Source organism: Leptidea sinapis, chromosome 37 (genome assembly GCF_905404315.1).
Source record: "Leptidea sinapis chromosome 37, ilLepSina1.1, whole genome shotgun sequence".
Classification (NCBI taxonomy): Eukaryota; Metazoa; Arthropoda; class Insecta; order Lepidoptera; family Pieridae; genus Leptidea; species Leptidea sinapis.
The window spans coordinates 7,200,586-7,222,345 of NC_066301.1; the positions used below are offsets into that span (position 1 = coordinate 7,200,586).

Here is a 21,760-nt window from a genome sequence, read left to right on the forward strand (position 1 = left end):
CTGAAATTCTATTTATAACATGACATAAATGTATGTCAGCCTTAGTTTGGCAGGTTTTTTCCTTGGGTCTTTATTAACACAATTTGGATTTTTATTTACACTTTACGGAAAAGGCACATAAATTAATAGTGATATAAAAAACGCTATAGCACTGTTGAGTTTTTTATACAATGATTTTTTTTAATAAGTATATGTAAAGTATATAATTTAAATTTAATTAATATAATTTATTAATCAGAAATTGAAATGGTTTAACAATTAATTTTCAATGTTTAATTTTGAACTAACCCTCAGGGCTACCACAGCAAAAATCATTTAAATATATCCTTTTTACATGAAATATCTGAAAGTTTATATCCTTATCACATTAGTTACCTATCTATCAGCTAATGTCCTTGTAACATAACGTGCCTGCCACCTTTTGGCCTTGTCTAATATATAAAATTCTCATGTCGCGGTGTTTGTAGTTAAACTCCTTCGAAACGGCTTGACGGATTCTCATGAAATTTTGAGTACATATTGGGTAGGTCTGAGAATCGGACAACATCTATTTTTCATCTCCCTAAATGTTAAGGGTCTACGCCAATTTTTTTTTTATTTTTTTTTTAAATTAGTTTGATTATGAGTCAGCATTAAAAATACATACAACTTCAAATTTTCACCCATCTACGATCAACAGTTACTTTTGTATCGCGATTTTAATATCGGCAATACAATTTTGCTGGGTCAGCTAGTAATATTATAAAATATCTATAATTATTCAAAACTATTTTGTTTTGAATATATTATTATATATTATATAGAGACAGACATTTAAAAAAATCGTATTCAAATAAGGGTAGTTACAGACTTAAAATACATTTGGATTTAGTAAAAGCTGCCAGATAATGAGGATAGATTATTCTCACCTGAATATTCGTCGAATTATATTTTGAAAGAACTTCAGCAGCCCGTACTTCTTTTGAGGGTTCTTATCAACTTCCGCCAAAAAGTTGTAACATGCGAAGAAACTGGAGAACAGGATGAAAGTCTGTACTACCACTGTCCCGTTGATGAGCAGCATTGATATCGGGTTTCCATTTGCCTGCAACACAACCACTCATCACTGACAGTTGACGCTATCCCCTGAGTCAATTCCTGTTCCAAAAGCAGATTACCTGCTCACGAACAACCTCCGTGGGCTAGGAGCAGAACTATCCATTTGTTTGTCTGCTCCTCATCTCTATCATTCTAACCCAGCTCATCATATTTATATTATTAACCTTCAGCACTAGGGCGGATCCAGGACTTTCACCTGGGAGGGGCGGACGGTTAAATAATCAATAAGTTTAGGAATGTGTTAAAGCAACAGAAATATTAAATATTTAATAAAGACAGTTTTCTTTTATGTTTCCTGCTAAAGATCTCATTAGCGTCCATTTCAGTCAAATTTAGACAAGAGTATCATTCATGTTGTTTCACACCTCTGATAATATGATGTGCTGTGATGGAATCTCAAGAGTACACAAAATTTCTCTGAGGGGGGGGGGAGCACGTTGTACCATCTACTTGAAGACTAAAGAAGAAGAAAGAATAGACATTGCGAATATGTTAAAACTATGAGTAAAGACGAAGAGTTATTATTTTAAGAGTCTTACACATATTAGAAAAATACACACGGCCAGATAGCTTCACACAGATAATAATTATTATACATGCAGGTCTTGTAAAAGATACCAACTACAGGTATCAATAGCTCGACCTGATATTTGGCACCCCAAAATCCAGGGGTCTTCCCCCACAAGATGGACCGAGATTTCTGGTCAAGATCGCCGGAATACGTTAGACGAGGGCAGCGAAGGACCAGTCGTCGTGGAGATCTTTGGGGGAGGCCTTTATCCAGCAGTGGACGTCTTCCGGCTGATGATGATTGTAGGGATGCTTTTGGCTAATGTTTCTCGAGTCAGCCTGTCAGGAGTTCCCCACTCGAAATTCAGGTCACCCAAGCGACTACATAGCCAGATCTTTATCTTGAGGAGTAACAAAAATACCGAAGAAAGACTTACAAATTCCAAAAACGTTGGATTGTACACGTACGCGGTGTAGTAGCTGATGACGGAGTGTGCCAACAGCACCAGCGCCAGAATCAGACACCTGTCAAATATTTTGTTGTTAATGTTGTATACGCCACACGCTATGTTTTCTACTGGGAACAAGAAACGGTAGCGTACCTGACGCCGTGCACCGCGTCAAGGCCTGGCTCGTCTTGGGCGGATACAGGATTGGTTCTCACCAGCCTCTTCAGGTTGTCCAACACCGACCACGTGATCAGCACAGGATGCGCTGTAATGATCCACACAGGAGTCAACTATTACATTTATTTAAGACAAAATATGTTGTATACTATGTTTGATCATTATAGACTGAAAACTGGGGATTCACATGTATAGAGATCACACTGACCATGTCATCAGTGATATACCACCGCTTGCAGAAACATAGCAACTCTGGTGTTACAAGATACCTATTATCTTCCATAAAAAATAAAACAATAGCATAATATTATAACAAGCATTGGCGACATTCTCATTGCTCGCGAAACGTTGACGTACATGGAATGTAAACATCCCAGTGGGTTCGATGTAAAACTTTTTCTACATGCTGCCTTCATCAACATGCTGACGACATCGACCAGTAGGCTGCAGTGCGGTTGACCGTCGTTGAGCATACCCCTGGCACTGTGTCGTTGCGGACCAGCGGGCCTACCATGAACTCTCATTGTGATTCAATTGATAACCTAAAATGAACTGTTTTGCTATTTCGTACCACAACGTGATTAGAGCTATCTCATTTAGGTTGACGTCAAATCAACTGATTAAATCGCAATGATGTCAAAAATTATGTCAATTGAATCGCAACTGATTTAGTTCATTCATTTGTACCATGAGGTTTTCAACCTAAGCTGGATAGCTTATGTGTCAAAGTGAGCGATTCGAAAAAAGTTGCTACTTCCTTAGAGGAAAGTGAATCGTGTTGTTAATATCTTTCAAAAATAATGAAAACATACAGAAAAGGAAAATATTATTGATAAAAGATGAGATGAGAATACTTTATTGGACTTCTATGTAAAACAAAATACTGAAAATAAATACCGAAAATGAGAATATTAAAGACGAGGCAGTAAGGGCCCGGGTTATAGCCTGTTCGCAAGAACGAATAAAAAAAAATGTACTCTCTGCTCCAGTCAAATTAAACATCAGAGGTGGAGGTGCGTTCATAACTTGTTTTTTTTTACGAAAACACCTAAGCAAACATTTAATTTGTAATTCAAAGAACTATATACATTTATATTACCTTTATTTGATTAGTACAAAAAAGGGCTTAGTGGTTAAAATTTGACACTATAAAGTGCAATTTTAAAATGTATTTTTAGTATTTTCTACGCAAAACAACCGCTCAAATCATGTCAATTTAGGTTGCGAAACGCAACGCATATGGTTCGAGTAAGAGAGACGAACTTATGTAGCGACTGTAGACGTTATCTCTTTCTTACACAGCGGACCACAGACAAATTTATTTCATTCATTCCTCATAAGCGATGCAAACGCCATTAAGTAAAAGGCACTTCATGGTACGAATTTTAGCGATTCCGTTTAGGTACATAAACTGAACTGCGTCAGAATCGCATCGCTAATTATAAGTTGATGGTAGGCCTTCTGGTGTACGCACCTCCTATGTCTGTGACATCGTGACGGATAAATGCAATGACATTATAGTTCAATATGATATTATTTTTCAACAACGTAAGAAAGAAACTTCAGCCAACTGATCCGCTTCCGCCTGGCATCCTCCGTGAACAGTCCAGAGCGGTGAATGTATTGTCGATGTCATCAGTGTGTCGTCCAGAAGGTAAAGCTGCAATAGTGTAATGAGCAAGGCACTCACGCTTGTTGGTTTTGTCTCTAAGCAAGTCGTAGAGAGTTCCGAGCAGGTTAACAGCAAGCAGCATCGCGGCGAGGACGGCGAAGGCGATATCGACAGCGTCGGGCGCAGGGCTATAGTCACGGGGGCTGTCCGCACTCCGGCAGTACTCCAGGCGGAGGATGCGCGCCTCCAGCCCATGCTGCTCACTGGTGCGGTTTTGCACACAGGCGGTGAAGCGCGCGCTGGCCTCGCCGTGTTCTGCCCACGGACAAATCCCACCCAGGCAGTACCCGCGGTGGATGTGCGAGTGGTTGAATCGGTACCGCGGCGCCGAGTAACGCTGCAACATGCCGAGGGCTGACCTTACCATCATCGACAATCAAATCATTTCCGATTAGCGTGATTCTCTGGCGTTACTTTAATTTCGAGTCTATCTGCACCTTCTACACCGCGCAATTTCAACTTCTCCACGACACACCATATACATGGATATCATCCTCATATCTAGATGTTTAAGCATTCGCTGCGCACTCCACACTGCGGTTTTCAAGCAACTTTCTACCACGTAAATAGTGTTGCAAGAGAAAGTGGGAGATGGTGTTCTCTTCCCATCAGGTGACCCGTTAATATTTAAGTCTATTTGTATTTAGAAAATGTGCGATAATGGTAAACGAAAAAGTATTAACGTAGGGGTTTTGCAAAGACATTTAAAGAGAATAGATTGACAATATCAATGACGTAGAATGTTATTGGAAAATACAAACTATTACTTTGAGATATATGGGCGTATATATCCATGACGCAATCAAAATAAAGCAATCACATCGCTTGCCGCCAAAAGGGGTATGATAAAACTGTATATAATACGAAAAGCTCTATGGTAACCGTGTTGTGTAAATGCCCAGGAGCAGCAACTCTCATAAATTGGTGGCATTATAATAAAATACGTTCTAATATTAATTATGTAAACTAAGGCAATGTTAGGGTGAGCTTTGGTTTAAACTTCTGTTCTATAAGGTATACACCTCGAAACGGAACAATTCAATATTTTTGTCTCTTTCCGTTCTGCGTCTGAATGCGGACTGAACGTGCATCAAACGTCATTTTGTTAGTAGAGGTCACTTGACCGCTGTGCGGTTCAAGGGGAAAGCTTAGCGGCCGAGTTGTTGATGCTCTAATCCTATTTAAATGTCTTTGAAGTCTGGTATTTTGTATATATTGGAAAGTTAGGTTGACGTGGAGGTTGACTTGTTAATATAGCTAGCCTATTATATATTATAACTGTCAATCAACACGAGTTCACACAGTTCCAATCAGTGGTTCCATGCCTTGGCCCCGTATAAAAATTTACTTGGGAACCCTTATGAAGGGTAAATATTTCTCATAACAGAAAAAAATGTTTGCATAAAATTAAAAGAAATATTTATTCATCATAATTATCTATCTGTCACTTTATCCAAAATTTTTACAAGCGATTCAATTTAAATATACACTCTTCTTGCCTTTTTTTTTGGCGAGCAGCAAAAGTATTTATTAATTTGCTTACGCACATCCGTCGGGGGCCCCGTGGCCCGGGGGTCCCGTATAATTGATACTGCAGATACAGCTACGTCACTTATTCCATTCTATCTATTAGCCATAAATATTGTACAACAACTTAACACCTTCTAATTTTTATTTTTGTTAATATTCAATCACATAATGAATTGACATAAAACAATAGCAGTGATTACCTTGCACAAAGTGGGTATGTCGCCACCGGTCAATTTCATCTATAGATATACTAACACACCCTCTCTAAAGACCATAAAATATCCGGGCGGCAGCATGGCTGTGAATAATAGTGTTTGAACCAGAATTTGAAATGAAGAGTCGCAAAAAGACCTGAATCATGGTTCTTATAGTCGATATACGGACAGGCTCTAAATCAATCCTTAAATTTAAAGAGAGTGGCGCGATCACAATGCTGGCTGTATCGATTGAGTGAATAGTACACTCCAATAGATCCAAAATTGTAGTGTACAATCTCTTTCAAATTAAAAAATATTGAAATTTTCTTGAAATTGAAATCTTCAACAATAAAATGACAAAGTATATGCTCATACAACAGCTGTTTACTCCAAATGTCACGAGGGGCTGCTGAAAACCAGTGTTGTGTTGGTGTCTTCTGCACTGACCAAAAATATACTGAGTCAGCTCCTTTATATATAGCTATTTTTATAACACTAGAAATAAGGGATTGCTTGTAACTAATTCTAGTAGGCTTCATAAGATACATAATAGCTTTAAGGGTAAATGTATACACTTTTATAATAAAGTCCCAGCCACTGTTCAGGCATTATCTATAAATAAATTTAAATGTCTTATAAAAAAATGGCTCTGTCGTAAATCCTATTACTCCACTGCTGAATATCTAAATGATCGGACAGCCTGGGACTAGATTGTGATTATTTTATAACGATAGAAATGACTGTACAATATTGTATATTTTTATTGAAAAGAGCGCAAAAAAAGAATGCTGGGAGAGTTTCTTGCGCCCCTTCTTCTCTCTCAGAGCGCCATTTGTTTCCGAAGCGGTAGTAGTATCTAGTAGTATAAGAAATGACATCAAAAAGAATTCTAAAGGAATCAATTTTGAGAAAATAAATGCCTTTTATGCCTTTTAGCAGGGATTCACGCGCCGCACAGTAATTTAATATTTTGTTTTTGTTTATATTTTAATAATTTTTGTTACATTTAATTTAATTTTTTTATTACTTTAAGATTTATACTGTAAATTGAAGGTGTGTGTGTTTACTGTTAATAAAGTGTTTCTATTTCTATTCTATTCTATTTCATAGCTACAAATAATCTTCACAAGTTTGGTTGGGGTGTCTTATCAAGGAGTCACAATACTAAATTTTTGCGAAAAAGCCGCCAAAATTCCGCCAAATTGTATCAAAATACTCACCTTGATCATGTTGTTTAATATACCTTTGCAGCAAGATCTGGTCACAAAGCATGAACCATTCAAGTTTGGCTGGAATATAACATTCCCGATTTTATAAGAGCTGAAAACGGACCAGCCTCGTCTAGCCCAGATTTGAAACCACTGGACTTCAAATTATGGTCAGCTTCAGAATATATTATGAACTGCTCTACGACACGCCGAAATCCAATCACTTAGGCAATCTTTAGAACTAATTCTTCCATGGAAACAGTGCGTCCTTAAAACACATTAACGGCCTTCAATAAAGCCAAAATTTCGAAAAGAATTATTTTAACAGTTAATAAATACATATAAATATTATTAAGATGCATTTTCTTGTTACAAAACTAGATAGGCCGGACTAGATAGCTCTTCAAGTGCTCCACTGCATATGCGGTTTGAACTGTCTTTCGATGAATTAAGCCGAAAAAAATAGATTCATCGAGCCTTTCAATTTTATCGCTTCCAGTCTTGTTGACTGAAATTTAACATGTCTGAACTTGTCAGTTTTATTCTGGTAAGTTCGTTTTAGAGTGAGGATAGTTCATGGTACCTGAATGACGTCCATCAGATGGTTGTTCTTGTCCGCGACCAGCTCGAAGGAGCCCAGGCAGAACTCACCGCGTGTGGCAAGGCAGTGCTCGTAGTCGTCCATTTCGAACAGTCGCGGCATGCTGTGGTAAACCGCATCTGCATGTAGTACATGTTCTGTCACGTAATATTACTGACGGCGAGCGGTATTGGACGGTGTCCGATACAGTGGGAGGCTCTTTTGCACAGGAAGCCGGCTAGATTATGGGTACCACAACGGCGCCTATTTCTGCCGTGAAGAACTACTGCGCCCAGTAATATTACTGACGGCGAGCGGTATTGGACGGTGTCCGATACAGTGGGAGGCTCTTTTGCACAGGAAGCCGGCTAGATTATGGGTACCACAACGGCGCCTATTTCTGCCGTGAAGAACTACTGCGCCCAGTAATATTACTGACGGCGAGCGGTATTGGACGGTGTCCGATACAGTGGGAGGCTCTTTTGCACAGGAAGCCGGCTAGATTATGGGTACCACAACGGCGCCTATTTCTGCCGTGAAGCAGTAGGAATGTGTAAACATTACTGTGTTTCTGTCTGAAGGTCGCAGTAGCTACTGAAATTACTGGGCAAATGAGACTTAACATCTTATGTCTCAAGGTGACGAGCGCAATTGTAGTGCCGCTCAGAATTTTTGGGTTTCTCAAGAATCCTGAGCGGCACTGCTTTGTAATGGGCAGGGTGTATCAATTACAATCAGCTGAACGTCCTACTAGTCTCGTCCCTTATTTTCATTAAAAAAAATACATATTTATCACGTAATATTACTGCCGGCGAGTGGGATTGGACGGTGCCCGATAAATGTTTTGTCACGTAATATTACTGTAGGCAGTCACTTTAACAATTAGGATATACAGTAGTGGATATCTAATTAGAAACAATTCATATGAATTCTGCAAGTATAAAATCAACGTGCAATGTTCGTGAAAAATATGTAAATCCAATAATTAATAGTCATGCAAGAATATAGCAACTCAATTACAATACTAAAAAATATGTGAAAAACCAAATTATATTAAACTTTAATCACAAAAAGAGTTTAAACTTAAGGTCGGAACGCATTACAGCGGCGCTGCGCTGCGCGTCGCTTCACGTCTCTAGACGGTACATTATGGTATTATGTCCTATGGTATATTTCTATGGGGCAACGCTGCCGATATTAATATAATATTTGTGCTGCAGAAGAGGGCTATTCGCGCTATTTATAACCTAGGTCCTAAAGAATCATTGAGAGCAAAATTCAAAGAAATTAACATCTTGACTGTTGCTTCTCAATATATTCTTGATAATGTTATGTATGTTCATAGGCACATAAGTGAATTTTCCAGAAACTGTCATAACCATAATGCTAACACCAGGAACAGACATAAACTTATGATGCCTACTACTTGGCTAAGTCGAGTTAGTAAGTCTTTTGTGGGGCGATGTATATGCTTTTACAACAATATCCCAGAAAATGTTCAAAACAAAAGTATAACGTTATTCAAAAGAATTGTTAAAAAAACGTTTGTGTGGTAAAGGTTACTATAACATAAATGACTTAATGATACCACAGATTGAGAATGGAGTGACCGCCCTCAGGCTATTAAATAATAAGTTTAATTGTACAATATTACTTTGTAAACATATTTATTCGATGAAAAAAAAAGCCCGCTGAGTTTGTTGCGCCCATTCTTCTCAGGTCTGAGGCATTCATTTTGGAATGGGTGGTAGTTTTTGACTTTCAATTAGTGATGTCACATCCTATTTTTAATAAAAATATTTGAATTTGAATTTGAATGAAAGACAAAAAAAATTCAAAGTTAAATAAACTTTATTCAATAAGCCTTCAACTAAGCGCCTTTGATTTGTCACTATAAAATGTTCTTTTAAATTACTAAATCTATCAATATGTTCGAAAAAAGTAGAGCTCTTAAAAAGAACATACAAGAAATACAACAGCCAATTTTTTCAATCAATCGAGTATTTTACAATGACTGTAATATACAGAATAAGCTAGTTTGAAAGGGTATGCATCCAATATATATGAATAAAATAATAATTAAATCAAACTAGTAAAATTAATAATTAATTTATTTTTATTTAGTTATTAAATTTATTAGTGCAGCGCTGCGCAGCGCCGCGCTAATGCGTTCCGGCCTGTATTTTATGTTACTGACCGCTTGGACTACTAATTTACATGCATTCATGGTTTGTTCCATTTTTGGAATTATAAAAAAAAAACTTTTTTCTTCGCTTTTTCTACCGATTTGGCGGCAAATGAACATAAAATTGGAATTTTATGTACAATCAGTTTTGTTATAAATATGCAAAAATAAAAGTTGTGACGCTTCAACCAGACAAAATATAATTATTAATAATTTGCATTTCGATCAAAAGTTGACGTACCTACAGGAGAGGAGCTGCAATTTGAAATGTTCTGTAAGGCTTTCCTTAATGCTATTGACAATTACAGAAGACGGAACTATCGAAAGCGTTCTTAAAATGATAAAAACGTCGACCAGAGAAATATCTTCTCTGGCTAATCGTACATATTGCTAAACATGACCCATTAGAGCGAGATTAAAAATGAAGGTTTTTCGCCTGATGACCGCAGAAACGTCGTTAGCAAGCAACACCGAAAGAAGCGTTTTTATTGGGGAAAAAATATGTTAATTGGACGGTCCGAGAATGACAAAAAGTGTTATCTTAGATACTACAAAAATAAACATGGTAAATTCGGACGGAAAGCGATGTGTTTTACGTCTAATAAATCATCCTTTTAATTATAAATACACAAGGAGCATACTTAAGCACGGTGGCTAAGTAATACCTAAAGTATGGGGATGTTTTTCCGGATGCGGAGTTGCACCTGTTCGATATATTGAATGTACCACTTTTCTTTGAAGTTAAACAAGTTTTTTGGCATGGCGTGACGCATTTTTTTGGTACTTCTCTCAGAAAATTAATTCTTATAGCTTCTACTTTTTTGTGTAGGTTCATTTATACAGATTAATAGTGAATAACGAGGATTGTAAGCATATAAACTGTTTTCCACGCAAGAATTTTGAAAATATTGGCTTTGTTACATAGATGGCGTGATCTGTGAACTCATATCGTTCAAGGTCGCTGGCATTTAGTGTCGCCTTAAATCGTTTCATGGGACAGTAACAATTTCTAATGCATTCGTTGGCAGTGGTATATCCTTAAAAAGAAAAATTCAAACAAACGCAACTCCAGTCAAAAAGAAATCGACGAAGCATTTGTCGAAGCATGGAAATCAATCCCAATCGAAAAATGTCTGACATTGCTTGAAATAATGCCACGTCGTTGCAGAACTGTCAGCAACAAATACAATAAAGGCTACGCAATTAAATATTAATTATAACAAAATTTATTAGTCTTTCAACAGTATTACGTAAAAAATATATTAGTGATTACTTCTTCTTATAAATTATATAAATTTTAACTGTATTGTTCTGTTGTTTCTTATTAGCTGCATCACTGTTGATATCTTAAAAGACATTATATAAGTTTTATGTTAAAACGGCACTTGTCAAGTCGTATTTTTGTTGATTTTCTAATAAATGATAAGTCACTGAACATATTTATTTTTAATAAATAATAATTTAAAACAACAGTTTTAATTTTCATTTCCAAATAAAAATTGTTGCTGCAAAGTATCATGTACGTAATGTTTAAGATAGTGTTTCTAATTATATGTCCACCACTGTACTACAAAAAAGCTTTCAATGCATGGAATAAATAAATAATTAATATATCCTTTATCTGGCTAGAAATGGACATGTAACAATGAGTGTGAATAATTTTAAGGTAAATGTAATAAGCTGTTTCTGGCATCCAAAACTATTATTAAGTATCAATTCATTTTTCATTTCATTACAAAATTCAAGTTAAGTAATTGAATTAACATTAATAAACTCTATATTTTAAACACTTAGGTCAATTTAAATTTTAATTATTATTTTTAGATATCATTATTTAAAGACTTTAATTAATATATTTTTTTAAAGTCAATTAAATAAAGTGTCAACATTCATTTATGGAATAAAAACATATATCTATAAGCCATGTAAAAGATGCAGCATTCTTAGCTAGGTTCGATCATTTCTATGTAACCCCACGTCCAGGTTCTTATCAATATCTTTTTGAAGTTCTGTTTGGAGTTCTACAAAAATGTCTTTTTTATGGAAGAAGAGGACAGATGAGCTTATGGGTCACCACCTCCAACCACCAGAGGAATCACGAGAGAAACGCGGGCCTGTTAAGAAGGCGTACTCGTTTATTTTTGAAGGTTTTTTTTTTATGGAATAGAAGGACAAACGAGCGTACCTGGTGTTAAGTGATTACCGCCGCCCACATTCTCTTGCAACACCAGAGGTATCACAGGAGCGTTGCCGGCCTTTAAGGAAGGTGTACGCGCTTTTTTTGGAGGTACCCATGTCGTATCGTCCCGGAAATTCTTTCATTCCACAGCTTTATAGTAAGTGGAAGAAAGCTCCTTGAAAACCGCACTGTGGAGGACCGTCAAACATGCAGATGGTGGGGATGATATCCTAACTTGCGGCGTGTCGTGCGAAGGTGGAATTTGGCGGCAGGAATCAGGTGAAACAGCTCTTCGGAACACTCCCCGTGATAAATGCGGTAGAGGACACACAATGAAGCGATGTCACTACGCAGCGCCAAGTGATCCAGCCGTTCACAGAGCATTGGGTCCCCGACAATTCGATCTGCTCTGCGTTGCACGCGGTCAAATGGATCAAGCTGATACTGGGGTGCGCCAGACCAGAGATGACAGCAATACTAGGTATGTGGCTGAACCTGCGCTTTGTAAATCGCTAGAATGTGGGCCGGCTTGAAGTATTGCCGTACTCTATTTATGACGCCCAGTTTCTTCGAAGCCTATTTGGCTTTGCTCTCCAGATAGCTGATGAATTGGCGATCGCTCGAGATGTCGAGACCCAGAATTCCGATACTAAGCGAGGCGTTTAGGGAAGTGTTGTCGAAGAGCGGAGATACGAAAAATGGGTTTTTTTTTGGGTAAACGCGGCAACTTGAGTCTTCTGGGGGTTAAATTGGACAATTTATCCCATTCCGCAACCTTCTCGAGCGAGGACTCGATAGAAGACACAATTTTCAGGTAAACGATTTCCCGAGAGAGAGCTGCATGGCCGGTGTATTCAGCATCACCAGTGCTGTCGTCTGCATAGCAATGTATGTTGGAGGTGTCCAACATATCATTGATATGCAGAAGAAACAGTGTGGGAGATATCACACAGCCTTGGGGCACTATAGCGTTCACTGGCTTGGGATTCGAGCAATAAGCGTCCACAATGACCTGTATACTGCGCCCAATGAGGAAGCTGGAGGTCCACTTGCAAAAGCTCTCGGGAAGTCCAAATGATGAAAGTTTTGAGAGAAGCGCCTTGTGCCATACACGATCTAATCCCTTCGCTATATCCAAGCTAACTGCCAGGCCTTCACCCTTGCTTTCGATAGCCACCGCCCATCCATGTGTTAGGTATACCAGAAGATCACCTGCCGATCGACTATGGCGAAAGCCGTACTGTCGGTCGTTGATCAAGTGGTGACCCTCTAGGTATACCAAGAGCTGGCAGTTAATTATGCTCTCCATAATTTTGGAGAGTTTAGGCTTTTAGTTTACACGTTCTAAGCACGACTGGAGAAATGCCATCCGGCCCGCTCGACTTCCTGACGTCCAAGGAAATCAGAGCTCGCCTAACAGTTTTCTGTCTGAACTATATTTCAGGCATAGAGCTCTGACACCGCGGGATGGTCGGCGGTGTTTTTCCATTGCCGTCAAGAGTCGAGTTGGAGGTAAAAAGAGTGCACAGGAGACCGGCTTTCTCTTTTGCCGTATTGGCCAGGTCGCTATTAAGGTTTTTAGACTTATCGAAAACAATTTGTGTGTCAGTATTCATATTTATACAGGAAAAAGGGCGGTGTGAAGTTGTAGGACAGTAACAACCTATCTGAGTCCCGGTACTTACTCGTTACCTACGCGTATCTACACAATACGTGCAGAAATACTTTTTAAGCGCTCTTCCTTAGGCATTGTCAATATTATAAACTAGCTGTACCCTGCGCCCGTTACTACGCCACTTACTACAATAAATTTAAAGTAAAGACACTACACCAGGGGTGGGACAGACGGCTTAAAGTGACGTTTTCAGAAGACTGTAGTGCCATCTGTTATTTGGCCCGAAAATGAAAGGTTTGTCAGCTGTCACTCACTTTGAAACTTTTCAACTTTTCTTTATTTGTGTCACTGCCCACTGGTCATAAAATGGCGGCTACTTCTAGCGTTTGCACATGTATGTAGTCCTCGTGTTCCATTTTGCAGATTTACACTACTAAATCTATCCTTTATGTTCATGTTGTGGCAAATTTAAATAACTAACTCTACGCGCAATTTCAACATGGTAAAAAATTGCAATACCTACATTAAAAAGTAGAGTTAGTTATTTAATTGCGTCACAACATTAAAAATGAATTTAGTAGTTTCGAGCTTATATATAGTTATTTTCGGGGCCAATCTCCAGATGGCGCTAATTTTCAAATATACAGCTCTTAATGCGTAGGGAGGGCTCTCATTTCCCTATATATTATATATATACTCTTTGCACAAAAATATCATTCTTACTAAATAAATTTATTTAGTGAGAATGATAGTGGCGCTATCTGTCGATAGTTAGTCGTATCAACTCAGAAACCTTCGTGGGCTTTATGCACAACACTTTGCTGAAGATCATCACGTGACATACAGACAAACATTCATTTTTTATGTAATATATAGAATATAGAAATGAATGTTTGTCTCAGGTATGTCCTTTATAGAATCGCTATTAATTTAAGTCTAAAAAATGAACTGTTTTCTGTATAAGTGATAACCTTCACTTCTGGGATTAATTACAAATTTAATTTCTAAATAATGAATTATTTATGTTAGAGACTAGCTGACCCGACAGACGTTGTTCTGTATATAATAAATAAAATAATGTTTTTATATGAATTTGTCAATAATATATCATAACATCAAAAATTACTTCGTAAAATATGCACCCAGCTGTCGTAATGAAATTGTTTCACAGCAGAACTGTCAAACCGTGCGTCAATAATTTCTCTCATAGAAATTATGTATGGACACATCAAAGGAAAAACAAATTTGTTGTTTTTATTTAATTTAGCAGCATTTTCCTATTTATTCACCTTTTAAACCTTCTCTGGACTTCCACAAATAATTCAAGAAAAAATTAGCCAAATCGGTCCAGCCGTATTCGAGTTTTAGCGAAACTAACGAACAGCAATTCATTTTTATTTATATTAGAGATTAGAGACTTGTTCCTTGAGTCAAACTGTCAGATGAACTTTATAGGGATTTGTTATCATGTGTAAGTTTAATCTATGTATATATATAAAAATGAATTGCTGTTCGTTAGTCTCGCTAAAACTCGAGAACGGCTGGAACGATTTGGCTAATTTTGGTCTTGAATTATTTGTGGACTTTGTGGAATATTTAATAAATATGAAAATTCTCGGAACTCTAAGCTAACGAACGGATTTTAATGGGGATTACTTCATGGAGTGCAGTTTAGTCAAACTTGAGAGATAGGATAGTTTTTATTTCAATTTGGGACCCAACATTATTTTTATTTTAAATTTTTGTTTTGTATGGACATATTTTCTATGAGAAAATTTTCTGACGCACGGTTTGACAGTTCTACCGTGAAACAATTTCATTATAACAACAGGGAACATATTTTACGAAATAATTCTTGATGTTATGACAATTCATAAAAAAACAGTATTTTATTTATTATGTACAGAACAACGTCTGTCGAGCCAGCTAGTCTTTATATTTATAACTAGCTGACCCGGCAAACGTTGTTTTGCCATATAAAGTATAATTCACGCGATAGTTTTATAAGTAATAAAATATTGCCTATATTATAGCCTGTACATCATTTTGTTCTATTGTCAATAGTTTTTGCAGCGCACGCAAAAATAGGTTTTCGATTTTACACCTTGTGTTACAAAATAACAATTTTATTACGGATCCCTAATTTTGAAAAAAAAAACATAGCCTATAGCCTTCCTCGATAAATGGACTACCCAACACTGAAAGAATCATTCAAATCGGACCAGTAGTACCAGAGATTAGCGCGTTCAAACAAACAAACAAACAAACCCTGCAGCTTTATAATATTAGTATAGATTCTTCTGTACGTGTGATGACAGTAAACTCCTTCTAAACGGCTGGACCGATTTTAATAAATTTTCTGTATGTATAATTGCGATAGAATTGTTTTGATCTAGATTCGACAAACTATGTGAAAGCATTTTGCTATATTTGCTCTCAAATCGACACTTAGCTTCTACACACGTAGAGACACCGCTGTATACGCATGCTTCTCAGACCTGACCCGAGCTTTTAACCTGGTAAACTATCAATTACTATGGCAAAAAGTCACCTTGTCGAATGTACCACAAAAAGCTGTAGATCTGTTGAGATACTGGTACGAAAACCAAACAAATTATGTAAAACGGGGCGACGCCATCTCTAATGACTTTAGATTAGAGTGCGGCATGCGTCAAGGAGGGCTAACCTCTCCAGACCTCTTTAGCCTTTATGTCAATGATTTGATTGTGGTACTTAGAAATTCCGGAGTTGGCTGTCACATAGGCAGAACATGCGTGAATAACTTCAGCTACGCTGACGATATGGTGCTTCTAAATCCCTCAATCAGAGGCCTCAGGCAACTGCTGGCTATCTGTGAAAAATATGCAGGGCAGGATGGCCTCAAATTTAATAACAAAAAAACACAAATGATGGTGTTTCCGGCTAAGAAAGGTCCGGAGAGAATTCCGATGGTCTTTTTAGACGGTGTATCCATGGATAGAGTGGACCGATTCAGGTACTTAGGCATATTCTAACTAAGAATTTGTGTGATAACGAAGATATAGAACGCGAGCGTAGTGCTCTGGCTGTTCGTTACAATATGCTCGCACGTCGTTTTTGCACGGTGCAGTCCTGATGCGATGCTGACACTGTTTAGAGCATATTGTCAAAGCTTCTACACGTGTCCGCTTTGGGTCAACTGCACTGAAAGTGCACGCAGCAGCATCAGAGTTCAGTATGCATTAGCATACCGCACTCTAATGAGACTGTCCGAATATTGCAGTGCATCGGGCATGTTTGCAGACGCCAGAGTCCCCGATTATTTCGCAGTGATAATATCACGAGTTGCGGCTGTTTGGTCTCGCATTCGCGAATACGAAAACGAAATTCTCAGTGTATGCTTTGAGCGCCCGGAGAATCCTGTACTCCAATAATGGCTTTCGGTGCCTCGTGACTAAAACCGGATATAGTTTTATCAGTACATTACTCTTTGTACGAACTTGGGGCAATTTTAGTTTAAGGTTATTTTATTAGGTTAACTAAGTTCGAGTAGACAATGATAGCAAATAGCCAGGTTGATAGCAAATTATTGCCAGGTTTTCCCAGTTTCCTGGATTTTTCCCCCACAACCATATGTATTAGTTTTGAGCATAATAAAGTTTTATCCGTCAACACGTAGATAGGGTTGTGGAAATAAGTTTCTGAGACCTACATATATAATGCTTATTTAATAAGCTTTATATTTGATTAATTTATTTTAATATTAATTTTATTTAATATTGACTTTTACACAAATTATCTTGCCCCAAACTAGGCATAGCCTGAACTATGGGTTCAAGACAATGATATATTTAATACAATATACTTACTTAAACATACATAAATACATATAAACATCAATGACTCAGAAACAAACATCCATATTCATCATATAAATGATTGTACCTACCGGGATTCGAACCCGGGACCTCTAGCTTAGTAGTCAGGGTCACTAACAATTCGGCTATCTCGGTCGTCAATAATATTGCTTTAATAAGTAGATTATAAGTAATTTTTGTACATATTTTAATAGCAAATACAGACATTTTAAATTTAGAATTTTTTTTTCGAGTAGACATTACTTATTGTGAATTCTAAGGGGTAACGCTGCCCAAATTGTATTGAGTCAATTATTATAATAATTATTATAAGTGGAAACTGTAAAATACAGATATTTTAGTGCGTTTAAATTACCAATCCTTTCTACATATATTTGACGTGGGCTCGTTATTTAAAAATAATTTTCACAAATTGAATATTAGTTTAAGAGAAAAAAAAAACAACTATGTTTAAGAATTAATTTTAATGTTTTGATATACTTTGATTACATTTTATTCGCTTAGCTCACATACAAATAATTTACTAACTATATGGAGAGAAGACGTGAGATTAATATCGATGATATCTGTGTACGTGTTCACCATATTGTACAGCCTAGGAATAGGAGAGTTCGCTCCAAACATACATCTTCGAACTGGCGGAACTAGCGGAACAAATTGTTCCGCTTACGGGCATGCCTACTAGGGACACGAAAGTTGATTTTATTCAGAAGTTGAGGCAGTCAATGCTTGTTATTTAAAAGTTTTAATACAAAAATAAGATCGTGTAGAGTTCGCCGGTCTTCCAAGGAAGTCATTTTGAAAAATGCGAGTCCATTAGGAAGACAGACTTTTTCTAGAAAGTCCGTTTAAATACTTTAAATGCCAAATAAATATTTTTTGAATTCGCTCTATTCTTAACATGTGTATATTCCAATATGCTCCATACCAATGAGTTGTAAAGTGAATTTTATAAATTGTTGTTACAAATTACTTTTATATTTCTTATTAAAAATCTTAACATTTTAGATGCCCTCGCCCCTGGAGGTAACATACTTACTCTATATGGGGAACGAAAGTTAACTTAGCATCCAAAACAATGCTCAGATGATTGATTTAACTTATGAATAGAAGTGCCATTGATGCTGTAATGCTTTTATGTGAAAAAGTAATAAAGTGGCACTTATCTGAATTAAACCCTTTGAGTTCTCTAAGCATTGAATGTCGCTTGTTTGACGGGCGATTTAAACGCGCGCGCAAGTGCGTATCTATGTGTATTATTTTACGTATAACAAAGGAATGCTTATAGTCACGGCGATTTCAATGAATTTATCTAAAAGCTAGTGAAACAATCTATTATAATAAGTGCAAATTATTTAATTTGTAGTTTTATTTTATTTTACACAGACCTTTCTTTCGACAAAAGTTGAAAAACAGTTATACTTTGGTATAAACGAGGATTTTCAAACAATTGGTTTTGTTTATGAGTGTTTATGGTTTTATAATCAACTTTATTTGTTCTTTCTTATCACTAAACTAAAAATTACATGTTTTGTAGTAATAATTTGAGATATTTCTGCAGAACTACACAAAAGAAATTGATGATGAAGATTGCACGCGTTAGTGACCGTACATTTAAATAACCCTTTTATGGATAGATGTGCAGTATCTAGACCATATATTCATATATTCATATACTGAACGATAGGAAATTTAATCTTAATTTTATTGAATAATAATACGTTGGATAATTTATAAAACCAAATACCATGACATAAATCCGAAGATTTTTAATCTTTATATTATGTCGTGATAATCTACGTGTTCTTTTAGAAAAAAACTTAAAAAAATGGCAATGAAATAAGCTTCTCAGTAATGTATACATGTACATCATACAACAAAAAATAAAAATAAAAATTATTGAAAACAACTTGCGCCGACAGAAATCCTTGACCTTGAAGTGCGAGATCGCTTGTGTATCATATAAAATATAACTATGCTAATTTGGACAAAATAATTGCTGAACTATATACATATATATGATAATTTTCGAAGTAAAGTAAATATATATCAACAGATCACTCGCAACATACACGAACATGAAAGACTTACATATTTTAATATACAAACTCTGGAAGACCGAAGGGACTTACTTTTCTTATACAAAAGTATTAACAGAGTCTATGACAACTCCTTTCTTGTGACATGTTTAATTTTAGAGTGCCTATATGCCCACGGAAACCCGTGAACTTATTAGAAAAACCTTCTCGCAGAATTATGCTGGGGATCAATTCATCTGTGTCGCGATTATGCATAATTATAAACGATTATAAATGCTTAGACTTATTCAGAGATTCGTTGCCAAGGTTTCGCAAGAATGTAAAAAAATATATTATAGTAAAATAATTAATTAATGTGTTTTCTTGATTTGTTTAGTTCCTATATCTTGGCTTGTTTGGTAGATTTTGTTCATTTCCTAATTTCATTACATAATAGAATAGTTGTTTTATAAGTTATACTTTTATGTAACTATTTCACACATATTTAAGCATGCGGTATTCAACTTAAAAGGTAATGCATTTAGCAATAAGACCTTTGTAACTTAGCATAATTAAAAATGTAATATTGTAATTACCACTAGTGAATCTAAATAAATAAATAAAAAAATACATTACAAACTAAAAAAACAATAAAAAACAGACAAAGGAAACGACAGTTCAAAGTCGTTTTTCAATTTGAATGGCCCTATTTCAAGTCTAATAATTTTATATCAACAAATACTATATATCATACTATTATTATTATATACTATGATCTCTTACATAATATGATTGTGTTATACCTTACAATAGCATTTCACCGAATTTTGGGTATAAATCGAAAAACAAGGAAAAACTCAGCGCACTCACGGAATTAATGCCATACCATTATTTTTACACCATAAAGTAATGCTTTCGAGATCTAATTGAAGTCTGGTACAGTCTTCGATTGAATTAATTTATTTTAATGATTTTACGGAAATGACGATATAAAAAATTTAAAAGAAGGGGCCCTAAATCAGAGCCCTGCGGTACTCCGTATGGACAAGTTTGTAACTGTAAGACATAAAAATATCTGTTCTTATAAAAAGATATAAAATACAAAGCATTTTATTCATTTTAGATACATATTAAGTTGCATAGTAAAGTTTACTGCGTATATTTATACATAAGCGACTTATATACATAATCGATATCTATATATAAATACTTTACGTTTTATTTTTCAAAACTTCCATGTTTGATTCCTGAACTGAGTACATTTTTATAAATCTATAAGAAAATATCTTTGTATTTTTGATAGTTTCAGAGTTGCCCACCTATATAATATAAAAGGCTTCGACAAATAAAGGTATACATACCAAGTAATACTTAGCTTATATTAGTTAATGTAATAAAAAGTTTATGACGTAACTTTTCGGATTGTTACAGCAACAAAAATTGCACAACTAAAAACAAGTTGAGACGTACTGAATGACAGTTGACATTCAACAAGTTAGTTGAACCAATAAAAATTGAACGATTTTAAACTTTAATGGAGCCGACTTTTGTTGCTTTAATTTTGTTGAACGACTGTGCAGACGGTTAAAACCACAAGTGATTCAGCAGTTGATCAATTTAAATTGCACCATCTGAATTAGTTCTAATAGTTAACAAATAGGTGCTTTTCAAAAAATAATGATTCGAAAGTAATAATATAAATATAATAATTTGAAGGTCAAACTGGTGGAATCTAATTCTAAAAAAAAGTGTTTATAATTCAGTAATACGGACTGTGCTTTTGATATTGTAGATGTACAGATTCACCATCGGATTGGATCATTGCAACCTCTCGAAGATGCACAGCATAAATTTTTACAATTATACTTCATGGGCAACATAGAGGAATAACTTGATCGATGTCAAGAGATCAATGCAGCAATGATAATAGCAATTCTTCAAGATCTGCAGCAACTACTTCATGAACATTTTGCATGTCGAGTTAGCCTGAAATCTTTCCTTTCCGATCCGTCTCGCATTCGCCCTGACCATTCAAATCTTAAGCCCAATCCTTGAAAGTTTGTGATCTGAATCTACATTCCATTTCCCATGTTCAATTAATTATAAGTTCATGGGATGGTAGACCATCTGCGTTATTTGCTTTTGCGCATGATTATAAAACGGTAAATGTGGTCTGTCACAAGGTGCTTCACTGAAGAGTGCAACCCAAACACCAAAATACACAGCCAATAAAGAATCATTAACGAACTTGATTTTTTTATTTCCTTATATTTATTATCCTATTAAAATATTGAAATTAATTAAATCCAAAATATGCTCATTTATTGCCTCTAAGGCGGAACAATGTTCGCCGGGTCAGCTAGAAATATAATACATAAAGAATAATTTGAGTCTTTAAAAAAGGATTTGCCTGTATTTTAAAATGAAACAAATCTTAGTTTCTGACTGCCCTATGAAATGAGGATGTAAATACTACGTATTATGA

The 21,760-nt window shown here is 36.0% G+C and overlaps 1 protein-coding gene across 2 annotated transcripts in view; it reads right to left on the reverse strand.

The window, feature by feature from the left end:
- The window catches only part of LOC126975743 (O-acyltransferase like protein-like), a 60,715-nt gene that overhangs the window by 15,204 nt on the left and 23,751 nt on the right, over positions 1 to 21,760 (reverse strand). Inside the window, exons 2-6 of one of the 2 annotated variants that reach the window (XM_050823755.1) lie at positions 7,425 to 7,561; positions 3,925 to 4,243; positions 2,211 to 2,322; positions 2,046 to 2,133; positions 909 to 1,084 (exon numbers count right to left, since the gene is read on the reverse strand). In XM_050823755.1, coding sequence (XP_050679712.1) covers positions 909 to 1,084; positions 2,046 to 2,133; positions 2,211 to 2,322; positions 3,925 to 4,243; positions 7,425 to 7,561 — 832 coding nt within the window. The remainder of the gene's footprint in view (positions 1 to 908; positions 1,085 to 2,045; positions 2,134 to 2,210; positions 2,323 to 3,924; positions 4,244 to 7,424; positions 7,562 to 21,760) is intronic. The other variant, XM_050823756.1, reaches the window with a different exon arrangement.